The following is a 19,948-nucleotide window of genomic DNA, read 5'->3' as shown; positions in this document are numbered from 1 at the left end:
CTTACGAACCGGGAATGTCACGGTTGATAACTGGCGCCTTCTTGCCACGCGAGTTGCTTCTACTCTCTCGCCCAGTGACGTCCAAAGCTTCCAAGATACCCTTCACGTCTACGCCAAAAAGGCAGACGTCATTCAATTCAACCATACACAGATGCGCGAAAGTGGCCGACCAGTTGTCCTGATGATTGCAACTAATGAGGGGAAAGATGCAGCGAGCGCCACTACCGAACAAGCTGGTAACCTGCAGAACATCCTCCCTATATCTATTGGTTGCCGTGTCATGCTTACCGAGAATATCTGGACCGAACGAGGATTGGTAAACGGTACTATGGGTAATGTACGCGACATGGCCTGGGAAGCGGACGTTGAAGATCCCCGGAAGTCGCCTCCTACGGCATTATTGGTTGCGTTCGATAGCTATAATGGTCCATCCTTTCGGGAGGTTAACGGCGAAAAGCTCGTGCCTATATTCCGGTCCCGCCGAGACTTCGTTCACGGTTCTGTCGCCTGCCTGCGTACCCAGTTTCCATTGGTTCTAGCGTATGCTATCACCATCCACAAGAGCCAGGGAATGACACTTGAAAAGGCAGTGTTAAACATCGCTGATAAGCGGGACTTTGCGCCGGGATTAACTTATGTAGCTGTCTCGCGTGTTAAGTCGCTGAAAGGGGTGTTATTCGAAGAATCGTTTGATCTACCGCGATTGCGCATGCAGGAAACTGCTACAACTCAAGCCAGGAACAATGATGTCGCTCGGCGGGCATTCTATCACGTCGCGTCCTCCGTACATACTACATACCGTCTACTCCTTGCGCAGCATGGCTAATGTGTCTATACAGGATCCTCAGCAATTCGCGGTCGGTTTCATGCCACCGCCTCTACGACGTGTTTAACTTCCTGTCCGATCATCCTCTCCATCTCGGAGGTCGTCCCTGCTACTTGCGAGTGAGATCGATATACCTACAACAGGGTCTAACCCGTCCGGCACTCAAGGTTCCTGAATGGAGTCTGCGTAGATAGATCAAAATCAACTAGTTATAGTATATCATCTGCTGTTTATTTCATTATAAGTGGTTTAGCTACCGATGAAACCAGTACTAATAAGCGCGTGTGCTTGACTCTGTTCGCCCAAGGGCAATGATGATACAAGATACACAGATGAATGAATCAAGCACACGGTCAGATCAAAAGTCGCTGTGATTGGCCGCAAAGGTTCAGGACTTCATCAGCAAACTGTGACTGGGTAATTATGCTGTTAAAACTTGGGAGGTTCTGCTCCCTACGCTGCGCACCCCTTGGGTCCATTTATGACCCTCGGCCGTATTTTAGTAATGTATCGATTGATTTATATTGATGCATTTTGTGGTGGAGTGAGAAACAGGGGTTTGACCGGATTACTCTGACCCCACACAGTATTAGCAAAAGGGTTAACTAACTTAGTTATCTTCAACTGTTTTGCTAGCTAGATCTCCTTTTGAGGAGAAAATGGGAATCGTCAATACCAACTTGCGTTATGACTCTAAAGCAACTGAGCCAAAGCAGCGAACGTGCTTAATCATCACCCCCGCGAAATGCGACAGTTATGCTTTAGGAAAATCGAAATATCCTGTAATATGAGTTGGTGTTCACCCGGTAGGAATCGCGAGATCACTTAAGGAGCTGTGTTAAGGAGCTGTGTTAGGATAGCAGAGAGAAGAGTATATCTCGCGCGCAGAGGCACTGGGAGATTTCTTCCTTCTCTCTCTTCAGTTTAGATTAATGGAACTTGGTAATTGCAGACCTTGCGCATCCAAACCGTTTCACAAGGGTGGAAACCCCAGTATCAAGACAACCATGAACAGCCAGTGCCAGCGATCGGGGAGTTCACAAAATACTGGTTTCATCGAATAGGCAACGAGACCTTGGAGGTATAGCACTTGACTATGATGCAGTGACTCGATGGCTGCACACTTTATATCGTGTTGTCATCCTGTTCAACAACACCAAGTTCATGATTTTAGTGGAGAATAATGGGCAATTTTGGGAATGAAGAATCGCTAGCCCTATAACGTTGTAACTCACACGTCAATGTAGGTTCGGACGAACAACAGGAGAAAGCGCTTCAAAATGCTGCGAGATCCAGGCATCTGTAACCACCTCACGAATCTCAAAGCTTCGATCGTTCACAATCCCGTTGTTCGTGCCCATATACACCTAGTGCCAACTTCTCCACTCTCTTCCTTGCGTTCTCCGCACCCTCTCCAATAACAATCTCCTCCGTCCTAAAGTCTGGGTTGAATGTTTGTATATTGAGAGGATTCTCTAAATGTGCCCTCCTCCACATTGCATTATAGACATCCCCATCTTGCCTGCCTAGCGCGCTGTCAAGCAGATAATCTGGGATGGACCATGCATCGACCAGTTTCACAGCATGCGGCCTGATTTTCTTCATCAGCTCGAGGATGGTGGGCGTCAATGCCTGGAGCTGCTGCACTGAAAGACCACCCGACAACAGGAACTCAGTGGTCCGGCTATCGATGGTCGTCAGAGAGAAGAGCCTAAACAGATCCTGCAAGACCGGGATCGCGGTCCCCTCAACCGCAGGAGTGATGTTACCCTTGAAAACTGCTTCGTAGAAGTTCTCCACCAAGATGGCTTCCGAGTGCACGATTGCAAGGCGATGCAATTCGACCATAAGATCTGTCCACGAATGCTTCTGGACAATGCGTCGCTCGTATAGCTTGTACGACAAATATGAGACACGGTCCTTGAAGGCACGGACGATGTCTTCCTCCTTGTCGTAGATGTCGTAGTTAGCTACAGAGCTGCGATCCTTCAAATAAGCAATGAATTGACTATCCATTGGCTCTGAGCTCTTTCCACTAACTGCTGAGGTCATGCGCTTCAGGAGATATGCGGCAGTCTGCTGAGAGATCATCCAACTGTCACCTTCCACAGTTGGACTGTCGAGATTATCGGTATTGAGCGGGATCATGCCACTTGCGCCACTGAAGCCATGACCGCCAAGTGCTCGTCGACAGATCTCACTTCCGTCGGCCGTGATAATTGTGCACGCTGCCTTAAGACCGGAAGAAGCTGCATGCAGCTCGGCAAGACGAGACAGGTCGCCATTCTTCTCGATGTCGGCACGGGTCTCCCAATATAGGCTGGACATCGCCTCGCCAGTGTAGTGCAAAGCATATGTCGCAGCTACGAGAGGCAGAATTCTGATTTGCACAGAAGGATAGTCCAGCACGGCTCGCTCCGGTTTATCTGGTTCATCTCGATCCACAAACTGATGTCGAATAGATAAGTATCGAACAGCGATCGTAGTCGCTCTCGCAAGTGTCATTCGTGCATTCATGATAATGCTTGCACGGACAAAAGTCATGCTTCCATAGACGATGGCAGGGTTTGCAGGTTGGATATAAGTGCCATCGATGGTGACGCGTGTGTACTTGGAGAGCAAAGCCTTGTGAGGGATCTTGAAGTTCTTGAAGAGCATGTAGCCGTTGTCCATGCCAGCGTAGCCGACTTTAGCGCCAATGTCGCCAATGACGATACCCTCGAGAGGCTTGTTCGTCTTCATATCTCTGATTTGAGCGACGAATTGATGTGGACCATAGGACTTATATCTTCCGTTTCTATCAGGTAATAGAAGCTGGGCAACAATAATGGCATGGTTTGCGGTTCGTCCAAGGGACCCATTCCACCATTTTGCCGCAGTCAGCGTTGGGCTGTGTATCGTGAAGTCCTTAGTCTCTGAATTGTATTTCGCAATGGTCTCGATTCCCCGGACATTGCTACCGTGACCTAGCTCTGTTTGCCCGTAGCAACCAATTATTTCCCAGCTTTGCGTGCGTGGCCACCATTCATTGTATTGCTCTTCGTCCGCCTGCTCGCGGATCGAGGTCATAAACATGACAGTATGAATTGCATATGGCGACACTTCGCCCACCAGACGCGAAGCCATCCCATAGTCCTCGGAGTCCCAATTGTGCTCTAGAGCGAGACGGCGCAACTCCTTAGAACGAGCTAGTGACAGATGATAACGGTCGGGTCGGGCAAGATTGAGCTGATTCCGTTTCGAAAAGTACGGCCGGTTCTCGATGATCTTGAGAATCCTCTCCTGTCTTTCAAGGAAGCCGTCGCGATGCAACAGATGCCGCGCGAGCTTATCGACATTGATGTTGGATCTGCTGCGTTCTTTGGCGAGGATACCTGGTCCTTGCGGTTCTGCGGGTCGGAGCTCATCCGAGAAGTCACCCATGTTTCCTCGATGAGTATGAATAGCAGTGTAGAATAAATTAAACGTATCTTGGCCGTGCAATGGCAACGAAATACTTTACTACTTTATTCGCGCATCATATCGGAGGCTCTCTTCCGAAGGGGTAAGTACCGAGGTCACTGTCAAGACTTTTTCATTGCCGAGCACATCGCTTGCTATCGACTTGCCTAGCCATCGCCCGGTCTAGGCTACGAGGTCGGCGATCACAGCCCCGGGTATCCGTCTTTCCTCTTTACAGGGAAGCAGTTGAACGCACCCTCGGCTCCACTTGCCACACCCACAGAACAAGGCACCCACAGTTAAATGTTTTCCAAATTGGTGCCTGACAATTTGCATCACGTGAATCATAGTGACCTCGCACATCGAGCAATTTAGTGGAGCAGGTTATAATGGATCTTAGGGATGAATATAAGTGTTCTCATTCGGTTATGCAGGGATCAAAGTGTAATAGATGTTGTTGGTGTCTTTGTCACGGGAAGATGAAGGGCAGCGTAGCGAGAAAAAGCCTTTAGGCGTGCCTGATACAGTTGTAAATAGATAGGGAAAGACTGAGTCGTCCCAAATAGGCTTAGCCTAGGGGTAACGGGCAGAAGAAGGAATGTTAGGTGGCAGTATAAAACAACAGGGGCATCTTGCGACACCTCAGTCCTCATTTGCTCATGGGATTCATTTTCACGGCGGGAAAACCTCGGACGCGATCTGTGCAATGTATCGTTCAACAACTCCCATCTCAGGTCACAGAATGATACTTTGCAAACATGTCACTGGAGGTATAGCCAGATTCAATATCCCTCAAACAAATCAATCCACTTGTTGCCGACATTATGTATAAAGTCCTTTCCAGGCGAGCTCAGTCCATTTTCGCTTTGATTTGGACATACGATACAAACAACTTCAGTTTCGCTTCGCTCCACTTTATCTTCATAAAACCATGCTACAGAGGTTAGTAGGTGCTTATAAGATGAAGGCCTAGCAATATACCTGTTTGAGATCGTTCGGCGTCGATGTGATCGTCATAGACAAGAATTTCACGGCAATTTCTGACCACCGGCCCGGTGTAGTCAAACCCAGCTCACTGCCCTCCTTTCTGTCCTTGTCCATGAGTATCATCATGATACGACCTAAGGATGCCGCATTCTTTTGTCCACAGTCGTCATCAGTTTCGCAATTCTCAAGGTTTGCTGCTTGCGAGTTAGCATTGAAATGTCAATCATGATGTGTTAACCATACCTATTTTGACTGATCCCTCAGCATTTATCAGGATATTGGATAGTGTTAATGCATTATGAGCCAGGTTCTCCGACGTTAGGAAGCAAATACCATTGAGGACTTGTTACTGTCAGTTGCAGGTGAAAGTCGCTACTGGAAAGATTCTTACCTGCTTGACGATGGCTACTAGTTGCTGCTCCTCGGGATATCGTGGGCAACGACAAACATGTATAAGAGATATACACATGGGTTCTGAGATAAGATAAAAGGCATCTTGGCACGCAAATATCTCGTAAGTTCTTATCAGATTCTCGTGGTGGAATTGACGAATGGTGAGAATCCTCTTCTCAATATCTTCCCCCGAGAGGCTTCTAACAATGAACTCTTTCTCCCCAGCAGGTAATTTGACAGCAATTGCAACCTTACCGGCTAACTCACGAGGCCACTTCTTTTCATACTTGTCCCATGGAGAACCAGGTACCACGGGAACTAGGATGTTGCCAAAAAGATTCTTAGCCAGAAGACGAGGAGGCGCTTTATTAGGCTGGCTGGTCTCGTCAGAACTCAAGCGATTCTTCTTTGTGGTTTCCTTGGTTGGATATGGCTGAGTCTGCTTCAGGCTGTTGTGGTGGCGAGGCCTTTGATCGTTGTCGCTACAATCATCAACGAAAAGTGTGTAGCGGTTCAATCTCTCAATCTCGGAAGCCATGTCTAGCGCGTGCTGAGTTTCAAAAGGTTTGCCTGTTGCGTGAGGGCTATTTATTAGAAGAAATTTTCGTTTTCGGTAGGGTCAAGGACGGTGTCCGAATGGGACGCCGAAAGGATGGACCGAATATGATATATTGCGTTCTTGCGGAGCCCAAAAAGGCTCCAGTTACCGTAATCTAGGTCAGCCACTCTCACCTTCGAAAGGCTCTAGTTGAGCCCTCCATTGCAGGGCCCGATGCAGCCGGAGAGAAATCACCCGTAAGAGAAGGCCTCTAGCTTCAGTCTTTACTAGATTAACAATCGGTGTGTCTGCGGACTTTACTTCACATGAAGGCTTCTCTGCCCCGAAATTAATGGCAGACATGTTGAATAAGATGTCAGAGATCAGGATATCTCTGTTTTTCGGTGTCCTCCGGTTTCCTACCCGCGACCCCGTATTCCCAACCATGACAGCGCATCATGTCGCGAGATGCCTCTGTCTATTTCCATTTTTATGCCCATTACCCCTAGGCTAAGCCTATTTTGGACTGTTCAGACCTTTCCTCTGTATTTACACATCTTTAACTGTTTAACCTCCCTCCCTGCGTGTCGAACTTCCCTGTGTGCCGAGCGAATGCGAGATACTTCCTCTTCAAAGCGATGTAAAATCCGCAAACGCAATTGTAATTTAATGAATTTATATAAATCGTGCTTTCTTGCTACTACTTAATATCTACACCAAGCGTCTCCTGGAAATTCGCCTGGCATGGCCGTTGGTCGCCTGTTTTCTGCGGAGTGCAGCTTCATGGTGCAATAGAGTTTCCCCACCACAGCAACAACATCGATCTCTTGTCGTTCCTGAAACTTATAAAAGCGCTCAATTCGAGCTCTACAGTGCTACCGAGGTGCTTGAAAGTCATTATTAGCGTTGTGTCCGGCTGCACATCAAAGTTCGCCACGCAGGGAGGTACTTCCGATCATGTTTAGGACACGAATCAGGTTAGCGCAAAACGTCAAGTATCTGACATAAGTAATAAATACTTTGCATTCTAGCCTAGTGTATCCCGCGCCACTTCGCCAAGTCTGTGGGGGTCAAGTCTCTCTAACTGTCAGAAATCTCGGAAGCAGGGGATATTACTTATCACTCTATTAGTCTGTTTCCTATCGTCTGTGGCTGATATATCTACGTATGTGGCGCTATCTTGACTTTGCTTTTCGCTCATATTACGTCGTTTTGAGACGAATCATGTTAAGTGGGTGCATTCTGAACGTGGGATCATTTGCAATACACTTTGTTGCATATAGGTAGTGCAGTTAGTCAGCGCGGGTCCGTGTAAGTTTTACGTTGGAAAAATACCGCGACTCGGAACTTGCGGCGCCAAGGGATCATACCGGATCGATAGACTTTGCATCTATTCGGGTCGATCCAACATCAAGGACCGCAGAAATCTGCGGTGTTTGATTTTTCGAGCGTCCCGAAAATATTTCAGCAGATTATTAAGATATGACTAAGCATCCTGACTACCTTGGCATTCCTGTTCTAACGTCGAGCCTCGCTCCTCATCATCCCAGAGGCACCACATCGCCCTTCACGCTGCCGCGGCGTATTAGCGAGTTGCCGTATCTGCATCCATTATCTAGCTGAGACCATGGTGGTGCCGGCGTTGGGAGCTTGCCTCCCTGCTGGGCCCGCCCGGGGAGGGATGGTGGTGCCCGAAAGGGCTCCTCGATAAGAGCGTGGACGGCTCCTCTTCGTGCTTGGTCGGTTACACTTCGCGCTTTTTCAGTCCTCTTCGTGCATTGTCGGTTCCTCTTCCCACATTGTCGGCCTCAGTCCGTTTTACTTCTTCTCAATCAAATCTCGTACTGTCAGGATGGCTCCTCCAAGGAGGCGAAGGTTCGCTCAACCTGCCGATGACCTAGAGGCAAAGAAGGCCAGAGAAGAGAAGGCCCTTCAGGACTGTGCCGGATTGGATCTGGATCATCGCGGACTTGCACACGATTTTGGCTGGCTGCGTCCACGTCTTCTAGAAGGGCCCCACAGTGTTGTGTCTCGGGAACAGAATGAGGGGCCACTTTTGGCATCCTGCTACTGGACATAGGCATATAAGTACAGCCGACTCAAACGACCTGTTCTCAATTCCTAGCTCACTTCGTTAAATATGGACAGCGAAGACGCAACCCTTTTTCTTACTACGGCTTTGAATAAGTTCAAATCGTGCCAGAATGCTGTTCCAGATATGGGCAAAAGCGACCGAGGAAAATTGCTTGACGCCCTTGTCGCAATGTCTACACACGTAGTCTTATCTCTAAGAAGCCACGACTTACTGCCGGTCCTAGATAGCCTTAAGTCGAACCGCCGTCGTGGGCAAATCCTAGTTGAGATGAACGAAGCTAAGCGAATGCGGGTGCTTCAGCGCGTTTCAGAGCGAACCCAATTGCGATGGGTACAGCGTATCGACGCCTTTCAGGAAAACGAAAAAGAGAACTGGGATTACGAGCCACCTAGGAAATGGGTGATTGAACCATCATTGTGATAAGCTAGCCAAACGAATCCCACCACCGTCGATACGTGCTGGAGTTGAAGGCTCTGTCAACCCAATGGCGCCTTTAATATCTCGCAGCTCGTTCAGTGCCTCAAGAAGCCTTCCTTCCAAGCCCGGAATCGGGTAGTTAATTAATGTCCCACCATGGCCTGCTGAGCAGGAGCATATCGGTTTCCATGAGGCTTCGCAGAGTCTACAAGGGCCCGTACCTCCTTGAGCTCTTCCTCCGACAACACTACGTCTCTCGACGCCCAGTTCTCTTCCAGTCTGGAGGCTTTAGTCGTACCAGGAATCGCGATCATGCCTTGAGCGGCAACCCACGCGAGGGCAACCTGGGGTGTAGAGCAGCGCTTCTTTACAGCAAGCTTCTTCAGTTCCTCAACAATTGCCTTATTTCTGTAGAAGTTCTCGCCTTGGAATTTAGGTACTGAAAGTAATGTTAGTTGCCAAAAATAACAAAGGCGCCTGTCGACTTGGGAACATGAGGCATGGATAGATTTGGGTCGGCCATTCAAGACAAGCTTACCTGATCTGCGGAAATCATCCGGAGCAAAGTCGTCTGGTGTCTTGTACCGGAAGTCATCGACGAGCCATCCATGCCCTAGAGGGCTGTAGGCAACATAAGCCACACCCAGCTCTCGAGCCGTATCAATCAATCCGTCTGTCTCGTGAAGAGTCTCAAAGGCCGAGTACTCCGCTTGGACAGCATCAATCTTAGCGACTGTGATTTAACTTAGCCCGAGGTACGTATCCGACATAATCACGATAGCCTTACTCGAGTTCGCCCGGCGCAAGGTAGCTGCTGAGCACTCCGAAAGACCAATGTACTTGGTCTGTCCAGCCTTTCGGATCTCGTCTAAAGCTGGAATAGACTCTTCAAGCGGGGTGTCTACACGCGACCGACTTAGCAAATAGATACTTGTTGAGCGTTCGCACTGAACATACTGGGATCAATGCGGTGAAGATAGTAGAGGTCCGGGGCGAAACCGAGCCTTTTGATCGTGCCCTCAATATATTCTTTGATGTGAGCGGCAGAGTTGGTCACCTTGCCGGTACCGAAGACATCGAAGCCGCATTTTGACGCAACTACCAACATAAGATGTGAGCGTTTTTCTTCAACACATTTGGAAACTTGTTCTACTCACTAAAAATTTTGTCGCGGACATTGTGTTTCCGGATAAAATCTCCTAGAAGCTTCTCATTGACACCTGCTTGATATGCCACCTCGTTTGGATACGTCAGAAACTTCTAGCATTGAATCCACTGAACCCATGATTTTCAGACTCACTGCCGTATCCCAAAACGTGCAACCTAGCGCAATGGCTTTGAGCAGCACAGGTTCGGCTTGTTCCAAAGTAAGGTTGCTTCCCAGGCCGAAGCTGATACCCATGGCACCGAAGCCTGGTGAGGGAACCTGAATATTGTCGAAGGGAAGTACATGCACCATTTTGTCTTCAAGAATCGGAGTTAGTGATGTGCTTTTGATTGTGTATTACCTGGCACTGAAAAATGACGGTTCTTCTTTAGTCGGAGGGCTTCACTCTTATAGCTGCTCTCGCGTTCTGCTGGTAATTATTTGCGAAACCAGTGGGGTGAGGGTATGACGTTTGTGCCTTACGTATCTCCCATTGCAATCCTCCGACGCTTAGACGGCGCCGGTGTGTGGGACCCGCCGATGGGCAAGCCACTTGGTCCTCTGCCTCCAAGAGTCGTAAATACGTGAAGAACCCCCGGGTTAGTCACTTAAATCCGCCATCTCCCAACTGTCTACATACGCTTGTTCCACTGGTTTCAGGACGGTTGAGCCAATGCTGGTGAGGTTGGCGGGTTGACCAACTTTTAAATTCATAACTAACCCCGCCTCCAAGCAGGCCATCTCGGCGCACGGAGGTAAGCACTGATAAATCCGACAGGCAATGAACAACCTGAACCTGTTGAACGCGCCTTACACGTTGAAAGGGAGCCCAGATTGGCCACAGTGGAAACTGGAGTGTTTGATACACCACGTTCGGACCGGTTTCTTCAAATCGGCCCAGTCCTTAGGCTGGCACGTCCATCAGGGATTAGGCTAAGGGCCTAAGGCTGCTGATGGCCTGATGCTGCCGAGCAGCTTATGGACTTCTGGTGTGACGTTGTATTCCCTACCTCATTGCTCTTCCTAACGTAAGGATTGTTAGTTAACACCGCAATAACTAACGTATTCCACAAGCGAGCGGCGCATACAAGCGAGCGGCGCACCCCCTTTTACTAACAAATTCGGTTTCAATATCTCAACAACCACTGAATAATATAACCTGAAAACTTGGAATCATACTTTTCTAGTCATTCCTAGCTTACTATTGAATTTTCAGAGCTCTGGCACGAACATTTATAAAGATATAGAGGTTTGGCCCATAAATCTTGTCAAGAAGTAGGTATCTCGATATCTATACAAGCTAGTGCTCTGATATTTTAATATGAAGCTAGGAATGACTAGGAAAGCATAATTCCAAGTTTTCAGGTTATATTATTCAGTGGTTGTTGAGATATTGAAACCGAATTTGTTAGTAAAAGGGGGTGCGCCGCTCGCTTGTATGCGCCGCTCGCTTGTGGAATACGTTAACGCAAATTGGTATTAACGATTCCTATTGTCTAGGAAAAGAGACCCAGCTAGTAGCCAGATGAAGATAACTTAAATACATAAGAGAAGACTGAAGAGTCCTGATTAGGCCTAGCCCAGGGGTAGGGGGCAGTGAAAGGAATGTTAGGTGGCAGTAGAAACCAACAGGGGCATCTTGCGACACACCCACCACGCTGGATCCCTGCTTCAGGTCCCAAATCAGACAAAACTTTGGGGGGATCTGATTTTGGACTTTCAGCTCTCAGTTTGGGGCTTTTAGACATTCGCAACTGCTATGCCTCGATGCTATCAAACGCTATGGCTCTGCTACAGAGACTGCCTCTACCTTTTCATATAATAACTGCTGTCAACGCCTGTCGCTCGACAAATCTTTTCGCCGTGCCCCGTCTCTGTTCTCCTCTTTGGTTTGGCCCTCCCTATTTCGGTATAACGTTGATCTACAGTCCCGACGAGCCATGCCTCTTACGAGGTCACCGCAACCGTGTGAAAGCAAAGGTGAGCCTCACGACCAGTCCCCTTCATCCAAGATATCTTCTCCAGCAGCACTCTTGTCCACTAGCTCCTGTGCCGTCCATGGCTTGTACATGTACCCCGGAGGAATGTTGGTGTTTTCGAAACGGGCACCATTCAGAATCTCGCCGAGGCACTTGCCAAAGTTCTCGTACGCATAGCCCTCTGCGTCGTGCATGAAGAGCCATTTCCCCCTAAACGTTGGTCAATCTATGTGTAGACGTCGCGATGTAGGTTCCTGGTCAGTACGTACATGGTGCGCAGTACCGCCGCTGGGTTTCGATGGATCTCGTCCCAGTTTCCCTGATGCCAGGTGTGACGCGCCTTGAATCCCATCTTTTGGGCACACGCAACACGCTCGAAACTTAACATTCCCATCATCAGTAACTATCGTGGGAAGCGGCCTGTTGCCGCCGAATAAAGATGATCTTGGATGGAGACTCACCGCAGCCTGTTATGTACCCGGACTCCCAAAGAAATTCCCTCTTTTCCGGCAAGCTGCAAACATGCTGCCAACGAGTACGCATCCTCCATAGCCATCACCGCTCCGCTCCCCGATGATGGTAAGAAGGGATGGCACGAGTCCCCGGCCTGAATCACACGGCCTCGGGGAGAGTGCCATACCGGCTGTGGATCGCGCCACATGAGCCTCCAGTCGATACACTCGTCATTCGTGGTCGATCTGATCAGCGCGCGGATGTGTTCTGTCCAACCAAGTTCAGGGGCCACGAATTTCAGCGCATTGGAGGCCCTGGTCGTAGCAGACCACGACTCCCGCGAGGTATTGTCAGTGTCTTTGTGGGTTAGCAACCAGCACATGGTATTTCTCGCGTCATTTCTTCCCATGACGATGTGCACATCAGGCCCGATAAAGATACTAACGTACTCCGGCTTGTCTCCCCAGAAGGCCCTGACGGCAGGATTTGCTAGCGCATCCTGGAGATTAAAGGTGGCTCGGTATAAGGCATACCCACTACTAATAGGCTGTGTCTTGCGGCCGGAGATCAGAGTATGTGATTGGGATCCAACTCCATCAGCGGCGACAATAATGTCTGCACTAAGCACCGACCCATCCGAAAGCTTTATGAAACCTCTTTCCGCGTCTTCGGAGTATTCGACGACCTGCTGGGAAAACGTAATAGGTATTCCCAGTTCTTTCGCATATTCAAACAGACACTATCCGGGATTAGCCCGAATAGAAAGTAGGTCTCCAAGAAGCGGACATACGTCATGCATGTGGGCTCGACTGAGCATGAACCCGAGGAGTCTGCCGTTGACTTCTAAACCGGGCATGTCGTAAATCCACGAGCCGTCATATTTATAGAAATGGATCTCCGGTCTCAGCGCTTGAGAAAGCAGCCGATCATAAAACCCGGGCCAGTTCAACAGACTCCGGAAGGCGGGACCACTGATACCGAAGATATCCCCTTTCCGCAGACCATCGTTAGCAACTTGGCTTATGCAGATCAGAAGGTATCATACCAAGGCCGTCGAAATTGTCTCGTCGTTCAATCACGCGCACTTTGTGGCCCTTCCTGTACGACTCGATCGCCAAAGTGAGCCCCGCAATCCCGCCACCAACGATCAGCATCTCGATCCCGCTAGGGGGAAAGATTCTCATATCTTTCGCCGACATTTTGAGTGGTTTCGTCAGTTGAACGGCGGTATGGGCTGGTAAGAAGGACTTCGAAAGCGCCGCGCGTTAAGCTGAGCAGGCGTTTCTTATATAAAGCCTACCGGAGCTAAGCTCCATCGTCAACTGCCCGAGCTACCTACACGTTCCAGAGATCTGGGGTAATGCAGAGGAAGCGGGGTGCTCGCCGGGCCGCAAACGTTCCGGTGGTTGGTCAGAGTCCGTAATCGCCCATCTTCATTCCGTTGACAGTATGTGGTCAAATGTCCAAGCCCCAATCATTTCGACATTTCCCACCCATCCCACGTGATGTGCCTACCTGCCACGCACTCCCTCAACTCAATAATGACTGGTTTCAAGCACAAGATGCTTCGGTACCTTAAGAGGCTGCAGGTTCGTCCCTGTGGCAGTGTCACGTGATCCACGGACACACCTGCATCCAGGCTGGCTAATCGAGGCGAGGCGTCGCGAGGCAGTCGGTATATCTTCGGATAATTAATAAGCGGGTTGGAAAGGTCTCGCTAGACCCATTTGGTCCTATTCTACCAATCTTTCATCATCTCAGTCCGTATCTTCTGGATGTGACCCAGATTCTATGGGATTTGGTGAGCTCATTAAACATTCCAGCTGGAGTCATGAATATTGAGGAGGTTTTGGTCAAATCCAAAGTCAATATATGTATAATATCAAGATTACTCTCAACGTATAGAATCGATATCAATATGTCGTCTTTACAGTCGTCTCTACCATCGTTTTCCTCCTCTTTTTCTGAGTATGCTCCTGACCCCGGCGGAATAGGAGATTTCACGCCTGATCCAGAGTTTCTCCGTGAATACGGTCTCTCCCTCGTGAAAGAGTATCATCGCTTATCTAGCCCGCGAAAGCGAAGCGTTGTATGGGACTGGGGATTCGTCGCTCGCAGAGTAGACGAGGAGGAAGATATTCCATATTGGGTCTGCTATATCTGTTGGCGAAGGGCTCGATCCAACCTCGATTTAAAGCTCTATAGGGTCGGCGCGACGTCGTCTGCACGAGACCATCTTATAAGAGATCACTCTTTCTTGAGCCGTGGATCACAGGTAATCCCTCCTGGATCTCGTGAATCGTGGGCTCTCCATCACCATTCTCTGCCTCTCCGGAATGGGCTCTTGAATGTCAATGCGGCGTATTTAAAATGGGTGATCCTCGACGGTATACCATTTCGCCAGGCCTCTTCTGTGGCACACAACGGATTGATGGAATCTTTGAGCGGTGGAGATCCACAGCTCAGAGTAAAGAACCACCAATCCGTATACAATAGGGTGGCCAAGGTATACGAAGAATGCCTTGTTCTTGTGTCCCATACACTTTCGCGTGCATCCAGCAAGATTTCGTTGTCGTATGACATCTGGACGTCTGCGACCGATATACCCTTCTTTGGTATCGAGGCCCATTTCATCTCCGGCGGTGAAACACCACGCCAACGGAATACCCTCCTCACTGTGGAAGAGGTTCAAGGAGCTCATACAGGGCGAAATCTATCACGGATCATGAAAAACACCGTACAGGCGTATAAGATCAAGGAAAGGATCGCTTACTTGATGTCTGATAACGCAGATAATAACACCACGGCGGTAGAAGAGCTTGGAAATATTACTAATATCCCGGTCTCTGGAAAACGGTTACGATGCGCCTATCATATCGTTAATTTGATATGCAAACAGCTATCTACCGACCATTTGGCTGGCACGGACAACGACGAGTCAGATGGCCTTCAATGTACGCAGGACAGTGGCATTCCTGGCCATCCAGGACAGAATCTTCGAAGTCCTACGCTTCCAACGAATGTCGATGTGGTCTCCGTTGAACGCCTCAAGTCTATCATTACCCATATCAAAAGTAGCTCGAAACGTGAGCAAGAGTTCTTGACGATCCAAACCACTATTTTAGAGGGTATGGTCGATCAATCTCAGCGACGTCGCGATCAGCCTCTCCGTATTATCCGTGAAAACCAGACACGGTGGAATACAAGATACGACTCGATTAGTCGTGCTCTCCGTTTACGCGCTACAATTGATCAGTACTGCGCAAGACACGCCTCTCTCCAGGGGCTTACAGGGGCTGATTGGGCTGTTCTAGAAGAGCTCCAAGCGATTTACCACCCCTTCCTTATTCGCTCCAAAATCCTAGAAAGTAACGCTGAGGATGGTGCTGAAGGAGCTCTTTTCGAATCTTACCTCGTTATCCACTTGATCGTGAAAGATTTAGTCTCTTTGATCGCGGAGATACCGAGGCGACCGGTTCTCCAGGAGCTCGCATCGCCTCTACAGAGAGCCCTCTCTAAGGCGATGAAATACCAACTTAAAATGAGGGACCCGCAGACTCCTGCGTATATGCTCGCGGTATTGCTTCATCCACGATATAAGAAAAGGTTCTTCGATCTCAAGGAACCGAAAAACCCTAGCACGGCTCAAGTCATTACTAAATTACGTGAGTCTGTCGCCACGTTACGGCAAGATATATCCGTCCCAGAGAGCTCTTCGTCAACGGATCATACCGTGCGGAGCGCCTACCAGGACTTCTTAGGTTCTTGGGGGCCTGGATTTGAACCACAGGAAATCTCCTCCGTGGATGAGGTTTCTGAATATCTCAACGAGCCTCAGGAGAAGATGAAGGCCCCTATGGAATGGTGGATTGCTAATCGTACGCGATTTCCAGCTCTCTATAGGATCGCTATGGACCTTTTTGCCACTCCAGCATCCGCCGCGGATATGGAGCGGATATGGTCCTCCTGTGGGCGACTCCTGGACACAGAGAGAGCCCGTATGAACGCGAAGACGTTGAGGAAGTTGGTGTGTCTACAGCATTGGTTTAGAAATGGTATTATTAGTGATCTTGATCTCGAGAAGATCGTCTTCTCACAAGCGAATCTAGCGGTGGATAATGACGACGACGAGGAGGAGGAGTCTAGCTAGGAGAATATAGTATGCGATCTTCACCACCACCGTCTTCACCATCCTCCTCACCGTGATATCGACCTCTGTATGGCATACAGGATTACGGAATTTCATCTTTTGGTACGCTCAACCATGGTTCCAGCAGGCGTCGCGAGGCGGTTTAGTATGCAATCGAGGCGAGGCGAGGCGAGGCGCTTAGTCATCCCTCGCGACGCCTCGCGACGCCTCGATTAGCCAGCCTGCCTGTATCTCCATATCTTCTAGGGCTGGACACGAATAAGGATTTTGGCTATTCGTATTCGACTTTTCCTCTTGAACGATTATTCGTATTCGACTAAGTTTTGAGACGTTTTATTCGTATTATTCGCGAATATTCGTAAATAATGCCAAGACTTATTCGGCAAAAGCCGAGCCAATGAATGAATGCCCAACAGTCGCGACTTTTGTTTACCCGAACACGATCTGGAGGATTTGAGCTCTAAGAGATACAAAGCATATCAATAGCGTCGAATTGATCACTCCTGACGATTCAGCAAGCCAAGTGACCCCAGCTTAAAGCTCTCTGTCGACCATCTCTCCGATGCGAGATACATGGAAATAGCTTCAGAGATAGACGAATAATTACGAATAATTACGAATAATGCGAATATTATTCGTACGAATATTAGTAAGCGGAAATTCTAAATTTTATTCGTATTCGACTACGAATATTCGTACGAATACGAATAGTCGAATATTCGTGTCCAGCCCTAATATCTTCTCCACAGACATACGCATTAGCTCAGTTTAGACCTTCACCAATACATATCTGTTTTGGTCCGGATCGTGCAATTCATCAGTCCCACTCTCAGCCCTAAGATGAACTTTCGACTAAGAGTGCACGGTGCAGCCAACCTTGGGTCTGTCGCAAGACGCCTGTCATCCGTATTACCCCTACGCTAAACCCAAATTGGATCACTCATTTCATATCCTATGTATTTTGATATCACCATCTTTTCACTCAAGATAGATATCCTTTTGGAAGATAATAGGAATCGTCAATAACTTCCTGCATTGTCTCTACTATAACTGAATTTATGCAGTCTATCTACTTAGTCAGCATCCACGCGTAATGCGACAGGGTCATGACACGGTTTGGATGCGCAAGATCTGCGATTACCAAGTCCCATTAATCTAAACTGAAGAGAGGGAAAGAGAGAATCTCCTGGCGCCTTTGTGTGCGAAGTAGCGACTCTCCCCTCTGCTGCCCTAATGCAGTGTAACTATGTTTGCTTTTCTGATAATCCCTATGCAATCCACCAGCCACACCCAAGGGCTCAGGCCACAGGCCTGGGACCATAACAGGTCATGCCCAATATTGCCCATAAACATAAAAGACGAGTAGTTAACAACAATTCAATGTTTGCCTCACGATTGGAGATTCACTACAGTGAGACTCTTACAAGGTACTATTAATATTCACGTCGATACTCCTTCAGGTCCTAGCATTACGGTATCTAACTTAGTAATATTACCTATAACTAGTTATAACTACGCGGTTTCTATGACACGGTCTGGATGCGCAAGATCTGCGATTACCAAGTTCCATTAATCTAAACTGAAGAGAGAGAAGGAAGAAATCTCCCAGCGCCTCTGTGCACGAGATATAAACTCTTCTCTCTGCTATCCTAACACAGCTCAACACAGCTCCTTAACACAACTCCATCCTAACACATAGCTCCCATATTGATATGACTATCTCCTTGATAATCCTCCATGCCATCCTCTAGCCACATCCCTGTGGCATCAGCCATACTCAAGGGCCCAGGCCACAGGGCCCGGGACCATAACACAAAGTAATCAAACGTGGCGCCTTCTGGGTCGTTGAACCACACATCAAACAATCTGTTCTTAAAGCTAAATGCTAACCTGAACAGGCCCAGCAGTAAATTTCACGAGTTCTGACATGGAGAAGAAGCTATCCATTCGAAAAGGTCTATTTAGACCATATTCAAATAGAGGAAGCATTCAATCTTGACATATGGGTCGTTCACTTCTACTGTGACTACTCAGCGTATTATATTTCATTTAATCTCCCAAATAAACCTAAGAAGAACTAGTTTCTATGACGCAGGAGTTCCTTTCGATCATGAATGATAACTAGTGTCAAAAGAGCTAAACTGGCCCCCATCAAGGGGGTATTCCTTTTGACTGAGTGGTTTGTGTGACGCTAACGATCTACGAGGGTTTCTGTCAGCAAATATGGGGACTTGGAAATTTTAAACGGGACCTGACACGATCTGGAAAGAATCACGTTCAACTTCCTAGCTATTCGGCAAACCAAAACTATAGAAAAAGAGAAGAAAGAAGGAAGAATTGCAAGAAGATTGTTTATATGTTGCCCATCGCCAGTAACACATTGCTTCTCTTTCACCATGCTCCTGTTTTGTGAATTATACAAGACTCAACTCTCCCTTAACACATGATCAGGACCTAACAACCAGGAGGAAAGGGAAATATGAGAAGTGTATAAATGTCTCAAGAAAAAGGGGTATACGGAGTAAGACTACAGAAATGCCAAGAAACACAGATGGTCTGTGACACTATTTATATGCACTACTGCCACTACAGCACTAGCCACTAGAACGTAAGAGAGCCCCAAACGAGACGGTACCCGCATTCGGGGCTCACAGCAGTGTGAGACAAGTTTCCTAGGCGCTTGCTCGAGGACGAGCGACACTGCGACAGGCATACTACTTTCTCACTAACAACACTACCCCAAAAAATTGCGGGACCCGAAGGAGGATGGTGTCTACTGAAATATATAAGAACCATAGCAGCTCGTTGTATCAATTTAACCCTCCGGTCTCTACTCACTCGTTTACTTATCTTTATTTATCGCTGTGCTCCCCGTACGCGCCTTCAAGATGCGTACCTTCTTGTTTCTTATTCTACCTTTGGTAGCCCTGGCTATCCCTCCTCCTATTACCCCTATCAGAAGCGCTCTCGAAAAACGCGAAGACTTCATTCCTTACCGGATCGAGGATGCCTGCCGTAAACCGGATAGCCAGCTCAAAGATGTTAACCGGTATCAGAAGGTTGCTAGCGCCGTGAAAAATGCTCGTACGATGGCAAAGCTGGCGTTAAAGGAATGGTGGGATGAGGGCAAGCATGGTGAGGCTGCAGCAACATATCTGGCTATTCCAAATGATGGAAAGTACAAAGAGAACGTGTTTGCACAGAGGGTACATGCAAATTTGCAAAGTATTACATTGTTAGATGGGAGAGTACCGTTTCTTAGTAGGGTTATTGTGAGTTAGTAAGATGATTTGGTGTCCTCCCTTCCACTCTCACGTTACTCATTACATTTTCACGTATTAGCTTTCCTAAAGGGAAATTCTTGTTATTTTATAGCTCACATTGGGATGGTATCATCCAACTGATCTAGCTCTATAGGATGTCCACTGCACGGATATCAGCGGTACATGTAAGAAAAAGCCCGGAGGGGCGAACCAGTGAGTGTTCCTGGCGATAACTTTTACAGATTCAAGCACTTATATT

The 19,948-nt window shown here is 48.2% G+C and overlaps 4 protein-coding genes across 4 annotated transcripts; all 4 read right to left on the bottom strand.

The window, feature by feature from the left end:
* Positions 1-1,999: 1,999 nt before the first annotated feature.
* On the bottom strand, positions 2,000-4,351 carry P152DRAFT_453881 (acyl-CoA oxidase). The gene has a single exon (XM_033678471.1). It carries the CDS (start codon positions 4,247-4,249, stop codon positions 2,147-2,149), a length of 2,103 nt encoding a protein of 700 aa, XP_033538932.1. The 5' UTR covers positions 4,250-4,351; the 3' UTR covers positions 2,000-2,146.
* A 1,221-nt stretch (positions 4,352-5,572) lies between these two features.
* Positions 5,573-6,388, bottom strand: P152DRAFT_510559 (uncharacterized protein; the record flags this gene model as incomplete). Its single annotated transcript, XM_033682668.1, has 2 exons — positions 5,646-6,388; positions 5,573-5,596 (listed from the first exon to the last, which is right to left on the bottom strand). Exons 1-2 carry the CDS (start codon positions 6,183-6,185, stop codon positions 5,573-5,575), a joined length of 564 nt encoding a protein of 187 aa, XP_033538931.1. The 5' UTR covers positions 6,186-6,388.
* Positions 6,389-8,623: 2,235 nt separating this feature from the next.
* P152DRAFT_453880 (Aldo/keto reductase) lies at positions 8,624-10,325 on the bottom strand. The gene is made up of 6 exons (XM_033678470.1): positions 9,998-10,325; positions 9,855-9,933; positions 9,655-9,795; positions 9,485-9,598; positions 9,236-9,430; positions 8,624-9,136 (listed from the first exon to the last, which is right to left on the bottom strand). Exons 1-6 carry the CDS (start codon positions 10,154-10,156, stop codon positions 8,841-8,843), a joined length of 984 nt encoding a protein of 327 aa, XP_033538930.1. The 5' UTR covers positions 10,157-10,325; the 3' UTR covers positions 8,624-8,840.
* A 1,081-nt stretch (positions 10,326-11,406) lies between these two features.
* Positions 11,407-13,805, bottom strand: P152DRAFT_453878 (FAD binding domain protein). Its single transcript, XM_033678469.1, has 5 exons — positions 13,322-13,805; positions 13,067-13,266; positions 12,285-13,015; positions 12,093-12,203; positions 11,407-12,033 (listed from the first exon to the last, which is right to left on the bottom strand). The coding sequence occupies exons 1-5, from the start codon at positions 13,458-13,460 to the stop codon at positions 11,832-11,834; spliced, it is 1,383 nt and encodes a 460-aa protein (XP_033538929.1). The 5' UTR covers positions 13,461-13,805; the 3' UTR covers positions 11,407-11,831.
* Positions 13,806-19,948: the final 6,143 nt, after the last annotated feature.

Source organism: Eremomyces bilateralis (assembly GCF_010015585.1).
Source record: "Eremomyces bilateralis CBS 781.70 unplaced genomic scaffold P152scaffold_1, whole genome shotgun sequence".
Classification (NCBI taxonomy): Eukaryota; Fungi; Ascomycota; class Dothideomycetes; order Eremomycetales; family Eremomycetaceae; genus Eremomyces; species Eremomyces bilateralis.
Note: the sequence above shows the minus strand (reverse complement) of the source record. Positions and strands in the feature narration are given on the sequence as shown.